Consider the following 16064-nt stretch of genomic DNA (forward strand, 5'->3'; position numbering starts at 1 on the left):
ATCAATTTTCAAAGTTAAGACCGTAATTATCTAATTATTTTGGATAAGCCCGTGTTTTGTCTAACTAACTCATTTTTTTATTAAGTTTTTATTGAAATAAAAACTAATAGTATTGGAACTTTATGATAGGTTTAGACTAATTTTTTTAAAATTTAATATTGTTATTCAGTGTGATTTTGTTTTTTCTACAAGCCTATCAATAATTTACTCAAAAAAAAAGAAAAACAATAGGCACTTCATAATTCAAAACGTCGACGTTTCCTTTTACTGAAACGACACCGCTCTATCGAGTAAAAATCATCGTCATCATCAAAAACCCAAAACTTCTGCAAAACCTCAAACCAGAGGGAGTGAAATTTTCTGTGACTGAGATACTGATAGAAAATATTTTAGTTTCCTTTTCCTCTGTTGGCTTTTATGAGTATAAGGAAATGAAAACCCTTACTCCACTGAATTCAATTCAACTTCACAATACCAATCGATTGAATATTTTTGTCCACAAAAATGCTTTCAGGTTTAAGAAATTGAATTTTCCTTTCAGTTACAGTACAAAACTCACATTCACTTCTGTTTTTGCTGCTCCCACCTCTAATTCACTTCTCCAACCACAACAAGAAGATGATGCTGAGTCTGCTCAGTTATTTGAGGTAATTCCTTTTTTTTTGCTTTGTAATATGGTCGGTTGAATGAAATTTTATTTGATAATTGGGGAGGGGAGCGGCGCGCCGGAATAGAACTCACCAGCTTTGCAGAATGCTGCCCAGTGCTTGTACTATAGCTAAGCTTGTTGGTGGAATTTTATTGTTATTCTTGTTTTTCAGAAATTGAAGGAGAAAGAAAGGGAAAGAGTGAATGAATTGGAAGAGTTAGACAGGAAGGCGAATGTGCAACTGGAGAGGCAGCTTGTATTGGCGTCCGATTGGAGCAGGACTTTGTTGACTATGCGCGGAAAGTTGAAGGGAACCGAGTGGGATCCTGAGAACTCTCATAAGTTGGATTTCAGTGATTTCTGGAAGCTTCTTAATTCCAATAATGTGCAGTACATGGAGTACTCCAACTACGGCCAGACTGTCTCAGGTATACTTATCACCTAGGTAGCACGGACACGGGGAAACGGCACATTTGGATAAGGACACGGAAAAACAGCGTTATTTTAAGGTTTCCTATGTTAAAACTGAAGTTTTTGTCTGGAACTCCAAGTGTCCGACACGTTTAACGGGAAACGTTGATTGGGTGAAGTGTCCATGCTACCTAGGTTATCACTGTTTCTACTGTCTATAGCTCAGTTACTATATCTTAAATGATCTTTCATACTACAGGCTTTGCTTAGAAAGTTGTTGTGTTAATGCAGTGATTCTGCCGTACTACAAGGATGGCAATGCAGAGAGAGGAAAAGAAAATTCTAAGAAGGAAATTGTATTTAGGCGCCATGTGGTTGATCGAATGCCAATTGATTGTTGGAATGATGTTTGGAAAAAGTTACATAATCAAATAGTAAATGTCGATGTTCACAATGTCGATACTGTTCCTGCAGAAGTTTACTCTACTGTTGCAATTGCGGTTATTTGGTCTATGCGGCTTGCTTTAGCTGTTGGATTATATGTCTGGATTGATAATATGATGAGGCCTATTTATGCAAAGTTAATACCTTGTGATTTGGGAAAACCTACCCAAACAACTAGGCAACCGCTCAAACGCCGTGCTCTTGGATCGCTGGGCAAGAATCGGTAAGTGGAAATCTAATTGTTCGGTGAACTGCTGTAATTGTTGGCATCCTTTCTTTTGATTATTTTTCAATTGACTTTGTTCCTTGATAGAGATTGGCCTCTATCTGCATTTATTTGTGGTTGCAATATAAAATGTGTTTCATCCATTCTTTGCATTTAATTTCTTTTTTATTTTTGTTTTAATGAATGAGTGACAACATTTTTTTCTTCATTGAATTGTTATGTGCATGGTTATGAAAAAGAGTCGCTAGAGTTGAACGAAAAGTACACACCATTTGCTATCAAAGTAAAATGATAATTTTGATTTGGACCGAAGAATTTTGAAATAAGCAAACTTGAAAACACCAAAAAAGGTGCTTATCTTTTATCTTTTTTTCTTTCTAAAATGACGGTATAATGGAGTACAAAACATGCTTCTCATATTATCATCTAAGCAAATTATTATCTTAATGAGCTGACAATAAATTGAATAAAGGAATATTAAAAGAGTGTGACTATGCTGCATTATTGTCTTGTATTTTTCCTATTAAAACATGTAACATTTCTTCTCGTTTATGTCAAATAAGATCTTTTCCTTGGCATTAGGGGATTTTAAGATTACTATCTATTGCTGTAATGAAAAGTTTGCCAGTGGAACAATGATGACTGCTATTGCAGATTTACAGAAATCCAATTTTATTACTATGTTGTTGTTAGTACAAGCAACATTATGCTAGACTCTTGATCAGTTTCCATCAACTTTTATGACACCATTTTTCGTTGGTAAAACTGGTGTTCACATTTGTAACCATTGAGGAATATAAGTCAATAAGTTAAAAGAGGTTTCAATGTTTTGATCTTGATCTGTATGTAACTCTTAGTTCGAAATATATTCCACTGATTGTTTTTAACCATTCTGTCACCCCACCCTGCACCCCTGTCCCTTTGCTTCATTGTGATATATATCTATCCTTGTTTTGCATTAAAAAATAATATGTTTCCATTTACCTCTTTGGGTTATTATAATATGGCAATATGCATTGTCTTCAAGAATTAGTTTATTGAAACTTTATTGCTTTTGAACCATGACCACTCTTTGTTCTGATAGTTTGTTCAGTATCATTATGTTTCAATCGTCGTTCTTCTGTAATTAGTAGTTGACTACTTTGGATGATTTTATCAGTGAATGTAAGTTCTAATTTTGAATTCTGTTTGCACCAGGGCAAAGTTTATATCGGCAGAAGAAACTACTGGTGTTACCTTTGATGATTTTGCTGGCCAGGAATACATAAAAAGGGAATTACAGGAGATCGTACGAATATTAAAGAATGACGAAGAGTTCCAGGATAAAGGTATCTATTGCCCTAAAGGTGTACTTCTCCATGGACCTCCAGGAACGGGCAAAACTTTGCTAGCTAAAGCTATTGCTGGTGAGGCGGGACTTCCTTTCTTTGCTGCAAATGGCACAGATTTTGTAGAGGTGAAGGCTGATTTTCCTATATATGACTGAATTTAACCAAAATGGTTGCAATAGCTGTGAAGTAGTTGATTGATACTTCATGCATGTTTCCTTGAAAGTATGATTTATTCTTCTTTTACTGATGTTAACGCCATGAATAGTATGTTCAATTTCTGCATTTTATAAGTTAGCAGAAGTGTGATGCTTTTTCTCCGTAGTAGAGTCATTGAGGGATATAGAGCATCTCTCGTGGACGTGACGTAAATATACTTCTTGTATTGAAAATTAATTGTTTTGGAATCTCAAGTACCTTGATTGAAAGGAAAAAAATCACTAAGAGAAGGAACCATAATGTAACAACTGCTGTAGATCTGTACAACTCCTCCAAATTTCCATTTCCATCGAATCCATTTGACATTTTTTGGATGCCTACCTTCTTCATTTTTAAATTGGGCCCCTTATGCCTTGAATATGTTTTTTTTTCTTTGTTTGTCCTGTTTTTAGTTGTGGCATTCCAAACTTCTAATATTGCAGATAAATGTATTTTACATTTTTCGTGTAAGTTCAAGATATTATACGTTGAAGTGTAATTATTGTTGAGATTAACTTTGTGCGCTATGAGAAGGAACCACAATAACACTGTTGTAGACCTGTATAACTCTTTTAAATTTCCATTTCAATTGAATCCATTTGACTTTTTTTTGAATGCCTATCATTTTTCTGTGTGTTTAAGTCGGGCCCCTTATGCCTTGAAAAATACTTGTTCTTTTCATTGTTTACCTTGTGGCGTTCCAAACTTTTAACTGTGCAGATAAATATTTTTCACTTTTTTCGTCTAAGTTAAAGATTTTATTCTTTGAAGTGTAATTATAATTAAGTTTACCTTTGTGCATATGTTTAGTTTTACAATCCTATAACAAATGATGATGCTATTACAAATATCTATTATTCTTTGAACTTACATGATATCATTTATATGTTTTCTTAATTTCTTTATCATTTTAAAATGATTCACATTGAAACAGATTAGAAACTTAATGCACGTGATTGCAATTTACATGTTCACTTTGTCTTTTTGAAAAGATTCTTAATGCTAGTATAATTCTTATCATATAACATTTAAAAATTATTGAGATATCTGTAAAATAAATGGATTTGATTTTTTTGTCATATTTCGTTGATTCTTGCTTTTCTATCAATCTCTAACTCTAATCCAATCCCCCCCCCCCCCCCCCCCCCCCCCAACCCAAAAAATTCTGATATAATGGTGCCGGTGTAGACCGAGAATGTTTCCAATAAAATAGCTTAGTTGCTCTTTTGCTTCTTTGTTTATTTGTTATTTTTCATCATCTAAACATTAGGAGGTAGAATAGGTTTACTCGAGTCTTTTACATCATTTTGAGATTTCTTTCACTGTATATAGTGCTATCAAATAATTGATTCATCTAAAAGTGTAAGCTGTTAGCTGAGGCATCTTCAATAGTTTTATTGTATCCAGCATATACCCCCACGCACAAATGCTCATTGGTTTTGAAGCGTGAATAAACAAGCACATGTGTCCATCTTACCTTGTGCTCAAATTTTTAATTAACCAAATGGGTGGATTGGTTATTTGACATGGTATTAGAGCATCTATCCAGCAAAACCACAATCAAGGGAATAGGTTTGACGGAATTATAAGATAAAGAAGACCCCTGTTGAAATTGAGCTTTGGAGTTGATTGGTTATTTGACAAGAGTATAAGCAGTAGTTGGCGATTAATTTTGTCAATAAATTACTCAGATTTCTATGAACTTCCATAAATATTTTCTATATTAGATAAAATTTACATATTATGCATTGGCATTAATTATTTTAAAAATGTGTTCTGTCATTGTTTCTTGTGAATTTGTTTTTTAATTTTCTTGTTAGTATGCTTCCATGAGAACTAGTTTTTTTTCTTTCTAATTGCTTATGATGAAATTAAAAACCTATTTGGGGTTTCTTTTAATTAGTTTTGTGGCTCTGTTGTTGTACACACTTCTATCGCTCAATGAAGGATCCCAGTCAAATTGATTTTGTGGAGAATGGACTGAGTGGAAAAAGTAGAAAGTGGAATCATTGAGCGATCTTAACAAAAAGAGAAGGGTAGAGATGCAATCACTGACTTTTCGTCTAATTGGTTAAACTAATGGATTAGATATTTGTGCTGGACTGTATGTCATGGGATCCTTCATTATGGTAAGGCTCTTAATTTTCCTAAATTCAATTCTCATTTTTCTTCAGTTCAGAAGAAGTCACAGCTGTTGGTTTTCATTCAGAGAATATTTTTAGACATACGATTTTGAGAGAGAACCATTCTCGAAAATTAGGTGTGGAATATTTCCTCCAAAGTAATTCCATAGCCTTACCAAATCTTAACTTCTAACTAGAGAAAATGCTCAATAGTTCTTCCGTACTGTAAATATAAGCTGAGATTGCATTTGGAATGGTGGACATTTGAATCGAAAGGATTTGAATTTGTTGAATAACTGTAATATTTATGCTGTGTGTCTCTTTTGGTATAATTATATATAGTAGAAAATGAGTTCATTGATGTTGATCACGATGTCTTTGAATATTAATGCCATATACCAACTAAATCGGAATGATTTAAAATGCACTCTTAAACTTCCACCCAGTGAACCTCTTGGAAATTATGACAATGATATGTCTTGACCCGAAAGCTTTAGACCTACTTATCTACAATTTACATCTAATTGATCAGCCAACCACTAGTATTACACTTTCCTAGAGATGTACAGCTAGTCACAACCGCATTGCATAAAGACTCCCTATATAGAGGTAGTAGTTGAGCAGTTTCTCATTGTGATTTCCTCTTCTTTCCCGTCTTATGAATTACTTGTCCTGCCTACTTATAGTATATCAAAATTATAAAAAACGCAAGCAGTAATCATATAGCATAATTGACTGCAAGTTGAATAACCTATGGCCCTCCTTAATTGCTCCGTAATATTCTTATTAAACTGTTTGATTTTGGTATTGTCTGGATATTTGTTTTTAATAGACTTTTACTTTTATTGTTGCTATGAGTTCTTTGGAATTCTCTGAATATACAGCAACTTGGCTAACTGAAAAAATGACTTGTTTTTTTAGATGTTCGTAGGTGTGGCAGCATCTCGTGTCAAGGATCTTTTTTCCAGTGCCAGATCATTTGCTCCTTCCATCATCTTTATTGATGAAATTGATGCTATTGGCAGCAAACGTGGGGGGCCTGATATTGGCGGGGTAAGGATTCTTGTGCCATTATTGACTTCTGTTCAGCTCTATGGTTTATTTACTTGGACATAACATGGCCTTCGATTCTTAGTATCTGACAATTAGCACTTCTAGTTCTTGTACTAATGTTGAAGAGTGCAGACAACGTAAAGAAGTCAGGACTAAACTATTATGACATTTAATGTTTAAGGATCCAGGGGTAGTTAAATTTGAAGTTTTTAATAGGGAATAACCTCTGATAGGAGTATATTAGCAATTAACCATTGTTTGATTAGATTTAAAAGATGAAACAAGGGAAGACCAATGTGTATTGGCAATTAACCCTTGTTAGACTTGGAGTCGACATGATATGGAAATTGTAACTGTGCTAGAATGGTACTAAAAGGCCTTTGATATATTATTAAAAATCATTATGAACCTAGTAAAACAAGAAGTAAATCACATAGTAACAAGTCGAAAGTGGTGCTAACTTCTAGATAGTTTGTTTGTTGGAAATCACATCATTTGTAATGCATGTCTTAAACTTCTTAGATACCTTGTTTGATGAAAGAAAGAACGGTCTGATATCTTACAATTTAAAGCATCTCTTGAACTTTTATAGGGCTGCATCCATGTAATAAGTGTTAAGTGATAAAAACAACTATGCTTTAGTGAAGTCAGTTCTAATTCTGTAGTGTACCTTTGCTTTGGCCTAAAATTATTTACTATTTCTCTCTCTCTCTCTCTTTGTGGTATGGGTGCTGGGTAATAGATAAGAACTCAATAACCTTTTTCTAAAACTGTGATTTAGCCATTTAGGTGCTACTGACGTAGCGGAAATTGGGATATATTGTATCTGTTCTTAAATATTGGCTGCAAAAGGCACGAGCCGTGCAGTGCTGCAAACAACCTATAAAACTGGTTACATGTTTCTGTGAGAACACATGGCTAAAAGAGGTTAAACCAAGATGAGTTTTTGTATTGGTCTTATTTCAAGTACATCTATGTCTCTGAAACTCTGCATTTTAAATTAGTTTTGCTGTCTAATCTCTAATTCAAAAATCATTCCAGTTTTGCAATCTTCAGTCTGCATGAAACTTGATTTGGACTTCTAGTTAATATCCATAAATTGTTGGATGGACCTTATAAGTATTCAACTGAGGCGTGTGCACAAAATAGATCAACTTTACTGAGCATAATGATGACAGACAAAAATATTAAATGAAGTTTTGACTTCAGATTTTTACTGTTAATGATAATAAATATGAGTATGCGATTCCTTTTTTTAAGAGCATTAATATATTTTCTTAGATTTCAATTCACATGGCATGAACTTGTAAATTTTTTCCTAGGGTGGTGCTGAGAGGGAGCAAGGCCTACTTCAGATACTGACCGAGATGGATGGATTTAAGGAATTTACATCTCAGGTATGTGCTGTTCTATTTTATATGAATAACAGATTTAAGCTCTTATCTACTTTGGTGAATGCTAAATTTACTCTTGTCAGGTGCTAGTTATAGGTGCAACAAATAGACTTGACATTCTTGATCCTGCCCTCTTGAGAAAGGGTCGGTTTGACAAGATCATAAGGGTTGGTCTGCCATCTAAAAATGGTAGATTGGCAATTTTGAAGGTAATTTTCTGAACATGTGGATAGGCATCCCAGAAGCATAAATCAACTTTTTTTTTTAATCATCATGAGTATGATTAACTTGTTCAGGTGCATGCTAGAAATAAATTTTTTCGTTCAGAAGAGGAAAAGCTGGCTTTACTGCTTGAAATTGCTGAACTGACCGAAGATTTTACAGGAGCAGAGCTGCAGAATATACTGTATTTATCGACTACTGAGACCCTTTTTTCTTTGTTTTTCATTCTTAAAGATATGCTAATGTTTCTTTAATATTTATAGGAACGAAGCCGGTATTTTGACAGCAAGGAAGGATTTAGACTACATTGGAAGGGAAGAACTTCTAGAGGCTCTGAAAAGGGTTTGTGCTTCTTTACCTTCCTCCTCATTTCTGTGACATGCAAATATTTTCATTGCATACTTTACTCTTTCTAATTTTTATAAAAATGTGAATCGCATTACGTAGTTCAACACACTCATTTTCTCTATACATTTATTGCCTTCTTCCACAGCAAAAAGGTACTTTTGAAACAGGCCAGGAAGACAGCACTGAAATTCCAGAGGAGTTAAAACTAAGATTGGCATACCGAGAAGCAGCTGTTGCTGTTCTTGCATGCCACTTTCCTGATCCTTACCGCCCTTTTACAGAGGTCATTGTTATGATACATTCGAATGCTCTTTTGTTGTTTGATTGTGACGTTTTTAAAAATCACATGCTTACATTTATCATCTACAGACGGATATAAATTCTATACATAGCCAGCCAAATATGCGGTATGCAGAAATTGCAGGCAGGGTTTTCGCGAAGAAACCAGACTATGTGAATGCTATAACCCGTGCATGTGCTCGTGAGTTGCATTTAAATTTTCTTTCTATAAGATTATTGTCACTCACTTTTAGGGTTAGTTGTTATCTTCTGTTGTCCTGGTTTTCTCTTTGGACAAACATAGAAAATCTCGAGAAGAATTGTTTTATAAAGGTCTTAGAATTACTAGAAAAGGTCACTAGCATGTACCTAGTATTGTCCTTGGTTTTTATATTTCCGCATTGGAGATTGCTAGAAGCTCGGACATCTTTATCTAATAAAACTTGGGTTTCAAATTTGAATTTATTATTGCACACTGGAGATGCAAGATCAACATATTTAGTTTTCCATTTCCATGGAATTTCTTTTGGAGGATTAAAGTTTGGGTCAATTTATCATTTGGAGGATTGGTAATAGTATAAAGAACTGCAAATTCCTTATCAATAATCTTTTAATTTATTTGTTATTTAGCGCCATCAGATAGAATAATAGAGGAAGTGCTATACAGGAAAGAAAGAAAAAAGAAAATTTTAACTTTACTGTGGAGAAGTTTACACAAAGGAAAAAAATAGTTTCTTTTTTGCTTTATGTTTGAGGACTTCTTTTGTAAAGTTGGACTTAAATTTCTACTTCTAAACTCCTGTATGGTATTTTCTATCATTACTAAACATGTTCCTATAAAGAGTTTAATAAGTGCCCTTAAATCATGTCATTTAATGGGATTTTGGGACAAAGTATAGGTGAAAGATGTTGGGAACTAACGTTCAAGGTTGTTATTCTTTAAACGTAAATTCCATAAAAATATGCATAATTTTGTCTCCTTTTTCCTTGTTCCTTCTCCTTTCTTGTGGTAATGAAAACAAATGCTGCGAGGGAGTTTTTTTTTCCCGGAACTGGTTGAGTTCTATAGCTTTAACAATCCAACTTCAATGTGTTAAATATCTCTTGTGGGTTCGCCTTGCAAAAACTTAAATTACAATATTTATTTTTTAGTTCCTCGGCCTTTCCTTTTCTTCCTCATATTTTCTTGAGCAAATTTCTTTCACAACCGTGATAGTTATTTCGGGGATGCTTTCGATTGAACTGGGGAGACAACCATAGTTTGGTGCAAAAAAAAAACTAGCCCATGAGACACCTGCGTGCCACATTAAGAAAATTTGGGTGCTCTTTTCTTCAATTTGGTTGATAAACAGTGAATTTAAATTTCAAAAATTTTCTGTAACTTATTCTAATATACTAGTTGCATTTTTTACATTTGTCAAATTTAATAAATGCAACTAGTATGTTCAAAATTTTGAAGCTTGTCTGTTCTACCAAATTATATATATTTATTGGTTCTTGTAACCATTATCAGTAGTATATCCTATTTGTGATCACCCAGAATTTGTGATAAGTGAATTGCCTTGATTTACAACATGGTAATTTGGCTCTCACTTCATCTGTTCTTTTTAACAAGCATATGCTTGGTGCTGAGACAACAATTTGACACTTTTAAATTAATGGAAGATCCTATGATTTGGAATATAGACGAGTCAACTATGGCAAAATGAAATTGTACTTGACAACCAGATTTAGAATTTTTTTTTAGTGGTGCTATATGAAAATTATTACAATCTCTTTCTCTCGTTTTCTATGAACTCAATATGGTTCCCTGACTAATCTGATGTCATATAGCTAGAGTCATTGAAGAGGAGATGTTTGGGATAAACAACTTGTGTTGGATTTCTGCAAAAGCAACATTAGAAGCTTCAAGGCTTGCAGAACTTTTGATTCTGCAAACTGGGATGACAGCATTTGGGAAAGCATTCTACCGGAATCACAGTGATCTTGTACCTAATGTACAATTCCAAGCTCTTTATTCTGAAGCAGCTGAAGTATTAGTATATATTTTATGACATTCTAAAAGAAACTATCAGCGTTTAAAACTTTTAACTGCTTTTTGCAGCTTGCAGCAAAACTTGAAGCACTTCGGGATGAATACATGCGTTATTCGACTGAAAAATGTTCATCTGTTCTGAGAGAGTACCATTCAGCTGTCGAGACAATTACAGGTTATTTAGTTTTACAATATTTGAAAATTTTATTTCCTTTTTCAAGCTCCCATATCGAGTCAAGGGATAGATAAATAGACACTTTCCATTGCACTTATCTAGGGCCCTCGTAGTGACTGAGGGGGTCGAAGCGAGGTATATGATTTTAGTTCGAACTGTCTGTTCCAATTAATTGAAGGAAGATACAAGGTAAACGCTGTGCAGTAGTTGCCCACAGCTGAAAGATAGGAGTTTAGAAAGCCACCAGCCCTAATTTTCCCCTTCCACACACTCGAGCACTCTTTTCTACTAACAACTCAAAAGTAAGAGCACACAGACTTGAGATTGCTTTCATCTGAAATATGTTTCTCTTGTTCATTATGTTTCCTGAGTTGTGCCGTTTGTTTCATATTTAGTTCTAGGATACTCACATAAGAGATGCTCCTTAGATTAAGCGTACTTATGATATGGCTTAAAGTACTTATATGTTGAAATGTTTACTGGTCTCACCTGATGCCTTCATTTGGTGTAGATATTTTACTTGAGAAGGGAGAAATAAAAGCTGCAGAAATTTGGGATATATACAAAAGAGCTCCGCGAATACCTCAAGTAAGTTCTAAAGTTAGTGTTGGATAATCAATTTTCTTAGTCGTTTGATGTCTCGGCATAAATGAACATTGGTAGGCTACCAAAAAATTAAAAATTCATTTGAATATTTCCTTTTATCAATACAACTCTTTCAATTTTGTCAATTTTAGCATATTCTTACAACAATTTAGTCACCTTTTCGATGAACAAGAACAAATATGTAAAGCCTACGTAAACTATCCCAATTGGCAAGATATGTTTTTACCATTTCTTTGGTGGTATGCTGGTAAATAAAAATTTTCATTTTCGTTAATAAATAGTATGATTGTTTTGATTCTTTCTAAAATAAGAAAAACAGAAAAGCTAATATACCAGTTATTTTTGTATTGAGAGCAGTTATGGAGTTTAGGAGGGCCAAATCACAATATGCATTAATTTCCTATACCCTTTAGTCAATTTTTGGATGTTGGGGTGGCCAAGGCCCTCTCATGCCCCCTATCTCTGTTAATTGAGAGGATTTATCTTGTTAAATAACCAATCAATCTAAAAGGCTAAATTGTTAGGTGAGACGCCAAATATGGTCTTATTATCTTTAGTATACCTTTGCCCGTGAGTACATATTGGCTTTGAAGCGTGAATAAATATATATTCATTGTTGAAGTGGGAGTATTCCATGTTGGTTGTGTGTGAATGGACATGTGTTTAAATATTGGTTGGGCATCTGCATTTAACACCAATTGGTTTTAAGATGGAATCTAATATGGAGGTTTATCCATTCATACAATTTGAATTTGGCCCGGTCCACGTGAGATGCGTGAGGGGGGAATTGGTTGCTCGGCATCGACACGCTATGCGTGAGGGGAGTGTCGAAGTGGGAGTATCCTGTGAATGGGGGTGTGTTTAAATATTGGTTGGGCGTTTAACGCCAATTGGTTTTAAAATGGAATCTAACATTCATCTTCTCTTGTGCTTAAATATTTAATTGATTAAATGAGAATTGTCAAAGATTGAACTTTGGACTTCGACTTTCGAATACAGAGGCTCTCATACAAGTCAAACCCACAAGGTTAAGCTTTTAAGTGAGGCTCCAATTATTATTTTATTCTCTCTTATAATTCTTATTTTCTTCTTTTTGTTGTTGTTGAGGAAGCATCCGATTTCTAACTACGAGTCTGTTTTTCAAGCTAACAAGGAATTTATATTTGCTCTAATGATATACTCCAGTTCTGAGTCGGTAGTTCACCTATTTCTTACCACTGTTCAAAGGTTAATGTAAAACTGAAACAGGTGGAGGCTTGGATTGTTTTGATCATTGAGCCATCTTTGTTGCTTGTGTGGAATAGGATGTGCAATGTGTATTTGGTAGATGCATTGATGAATTGCTTTGAAAAATAGCTTACATTATAGTTTAGCGACTACTTGACTGCTCTAGCAAATTTATTTCACTTTTTTGTTTAATGAAAAAAAAATGCATAAATGATTTAATTCATGCAAGGTGTGTCTCGCCTTCATTGTAGCACAGTTTCTAGTTTGCGAATACTTATGCTTTTACAAAAATTCTTAAATATCTTAATGACTGAATTGTGTTTATTTATTTATTCAGCCTGCCGTGAATCCTGTTGACGAATATGGAGCCCTACTTTATGCTGGACGATGGGGAATACATGGGATTTCACTTCCTGGGAGAGTCACATTTGCTCCTGGAAATGTAGGCTTTTCAACCTTTGGCGCGCCTAGACCAATGGAGGTGAAGGAAATGTTATTTATAAATTAAATTATACCGTGTTAACTTTCTAGTTTGCTTGCATAATGCTGACAATGCTAATGTTTCCTTTTATTTTCCTGAAATGATCTAATGACAGACCCAGGTTATTAGTGATGAAACATGGAAGCTTATGGATGACATTTGGGATAAAAGGGTCGAGGAAATAAAATCTGAAGCTTCAATACAGATTGAGGAAGATAATGAGAAGCCCCAACTTTTAATGGCAAGCCATTTCCTTTGAAGATGAATATGTTTCTTTTAATAGTCTACATTCAGTCCCATATCCGCTCTTGTACCAGGTTTGCACTTCCATCTCTCAATTATTTTCCTTTATTTTCTATACAAAAAATGTTTAAGAATGGCCTGAAGAGAGAGAACCAAAACATTTCTTCCACATTTTACCAATTATTGATTGACAACTCTTACCATGTTTGCATGGTTTGGGAATATAACATAATAATGTCTTCTCTTTGTTGAGAACCTGATTTTTTACTGTCTGAACTTGCTGAAATGCAGATTTGGAAACATAATTGTCTCCTCGATAACCTTGACATAACAACACCAATGCTTCTCTAATCTAAATTATTGCTGGATGCTGTCATTTTATTAGATAGTTATAGTGGCATCTTTTTAGAGCTTAATTGAGTTGAACAGTAGTACCTAATTATTTTGGATATCCTCAAGTTAATAATCTACGGAAATTTCTTTTATCGTGGCTCAAGACTTGTAACTTCTATGAGTCTATTTCTATGGACATGTGGATATTTTTGCATGGAAGTATTCATCTTCGAGTTGTCGGTGTTAAGAATATTTTTAAATTTCAGGCAGTATTGAAAATTTGAGTTATCCTCAAAAGTAGAGGCGAGAGAGAGAGGTTAAAAGAAAAGTGGAGGGATCAATGAATGGATTCATATGTAAAGTCCGAATTATGAGACAGGCGCATGAAGAAGATGACGGCAATAAAGATAAAAGTCTGATATTGCATTAGTTTCGGTTTTGGGAATCAATTTTGTTGTATTCTTGTTCATTTTTTTCTCAGCTTCACTTACAAATTCAATGTAGCAACTTTGGTCCACAAGCTGTAAATAGAAGCATATAATGCTCGAATGCAACAAAAAATATGCTGATCTAAAGATGCATATGAAAATGAAAGCTTTTAAAATTAAACACTTTTTTGTTGAATTCTATCTTTATTGTTGTATTTTTTGTATTATTTTTATTTATTTTTCACAGTTCTAGTGATTTTAGTAGTTGTATAATATTCTATAATAAAAATTAAAGGCTCAATATATGTGCGTGTCCCTGCACTTTTCATTTTTTGCACATAAGGTCCCTACACTCCAGCATATCTATTATAAAGCCCTACACTCCTGAAATCAGTCGCCCGTGGTCTCTCAGTTAACAGAAGATGGCGAGTGTCTTTCACGCGAATCTTAAACACACCTCATTCGTCCACCTCATCATACAGTTGCCACATCACCTAGGCGCATCACCTATCTCATTTAACCCAAAGTGAAAAACGCTTCAAGTGAAAAACAAAATTAAACATCCATCTAAAACCCTAATTCATCTTAGATAGAAACTGATTTCCCCTCAATCTAACCCTAACCCTGAAGAAAAACAAAATTGAAGATTCATTTGCTGGTGAAGGTTTTAAGGAAATTAATGAACACATTTAGCAATTGAAGACCCAAATCGACGTGAAGATGAAAAAAAATAGTGCAAGAAAAAAAGTTACTGCGATTTCTGGGAAGGAAAGGACAAAGGAAACGTTATTGTGGTCGCACCAGGTTAGTTTTCACAATTGAAAGCATTTGGGTTGTTGGGTTTTTGTATTTTGATTATTTGTTGGTTGTTAGGTTAAACATGAATGGGTTAAATTTTTCTGATTCTTAGGTTAATTTGTAACCTGCGAAATGCTTGTTATGCAAATGGTCCCCATTGATGTGTTTTAGGTTAATTGTTTAGATTTTCTTCGATTCTTATTGGTGGTCCCCATTGTTGTTTGCTAGGTTAATTTTTTAGATTTTTATTGCTATTATTGCTGGTCCCAATTGACATCACCTAGGTTAATATTTTTATATTTTCCTTGCTCTTATTGCTGGTCCCCATTTCTGTTGCTAAAGTATGCATTAGTGGTTGTATGAGACCAATTTTTATCTGCCTTTTTTGTCTGCTTTTTTGTCACGACCCAAATTATTGAGCCGAGACCGGCGCTAGGGAATGAGAGTGGTAGCTCCGAAACCCGTATAAGCCTAAAATCACTAATAATTTTTTTTCGCATTTAAAAGTATAATATTATATATAAAACATTCGGAAAAATTCTTTTCAAATAATATACTCATAGATAATAAAATATTTTAATAGAGTTTACAATATAAAATACTGTTTGAAATCAAACTGTCTCCTTAATACTAACATCTATTGACTACTGCAGTTCTAGGAAATCATACTTGTGCAAGTCCAATGACTTCTGGCACAATGAAAGTGGTTTGTCTGATCCGACTCTGTCTACCTGCAAACATCAGAGTGAGGGGTCAGTATTTGGGAAAATACTGAGTGAGTTTGCAAGTTACTTATAGTATTATCAAAATATAGCGTTACCCGCTTAATACATATATAAACTTATGACATAAGCAAACATTATTAATTTCAAAAGTGTGAGTCCAACTCACTAGATACGGGGACTTTCGGACTACACCGTAGCCGAGTGCTCACTCGTATCGAAATCATAAAGTGTGAGTCCAACTCACTGGTGGCCCAGCCACTGGTGGGCCCAGCCCACTAGATACGGGGACTTCCAGACTACATCGTAGCCGAGTTCACTCTCGTATCGAATTCATAACA

General features: G+C 34.4%; 1 protein-coding gene across 2 annotated transcripts; it reads left to right on the top strand.

Moving 5' to 3' along the window:
• Window positions 1-262: 262 nt before the first annotated feature.
• LOC126655637 (probable inactive ATP-dependent zinc metalloprotease FTSHI 4, chloroplastic) lies at window positions 263-14436 on the top strand. 2 transcript variants are annotated; one of them, XM_050349878.2, is made up of 17 exons: window positions 263-647; window positions 822-1077; window positions 1352-1727; window positions 2928-3186; window positions 6301-6432; window positions 7755-7829; window positions 7910-8035; window positions 8123-8232; window positions 8312-8390; window positions 8542-8679; window positions 8766-8877; window positions 10509-10672; window positions 10780-10885; window positions 11397-11473; window positions 13056-13199; window positions 13315-13516; window positions 14042-14436. In XM_050349878.2, exons 1-16 carry the CDS (start codon window positions 432-434, stop codon window positions 13456-13458), a joined length of 2514 nt encoding a protein of 837 aa, XP_050205835.1. In that variant the 5' UTR covers window positions 263-431; the 3' UTR covers window positions 13459-13516; window positions 14042-14436. The 2 variants fall into 2 exon arrangements, with proteins under 2 accessions (XP_050205835.1, XP_050205836.1); XM_050349879.2 differs by lacking the exon at window positions 14042-14436 and adding an exon at window positions 13734-13925.
• Window positions 14437-16064: the final 1628 nt, after the last annotated feature.

This window comes from Mercurialis annua, linkage group LG7 (genome assembly GCF_937616625.2).
Source record: "Mercurialis annua linkage group LG7, ddMerAnnu1.2, whole genome shotgun sequence".
Lineage (NCBI taxonomy): Eukaryota > Viridiplantae > Streptophyta > Magnoliopsida > Malpighiales > Euphorbiaceae > Mercurialis > Mercurialis annua.

Coding starts and splice junctions, on each gene's coding strand:
- LOC126655637 (XM_050349878.2), top strand. CDS start 432: ATGAAAACCCTTACTCCACTGAATTCAATTCAACTTCACAATACCAAT. Junction 7,830..7,909: donor TTAAGGAATTTACATCTCAG/GTATGTGCTGTT, acceptor TACTCTTGTCAG/GTGCTAGTTATAGGTGCAAC. Junction 8,878..10,508: donor TATAACCCGTGCATGTGCTC/GTGAGTTGCATT, acceptor GATGTCATATAG/CTAGAGTCATTGAAGAGGAG.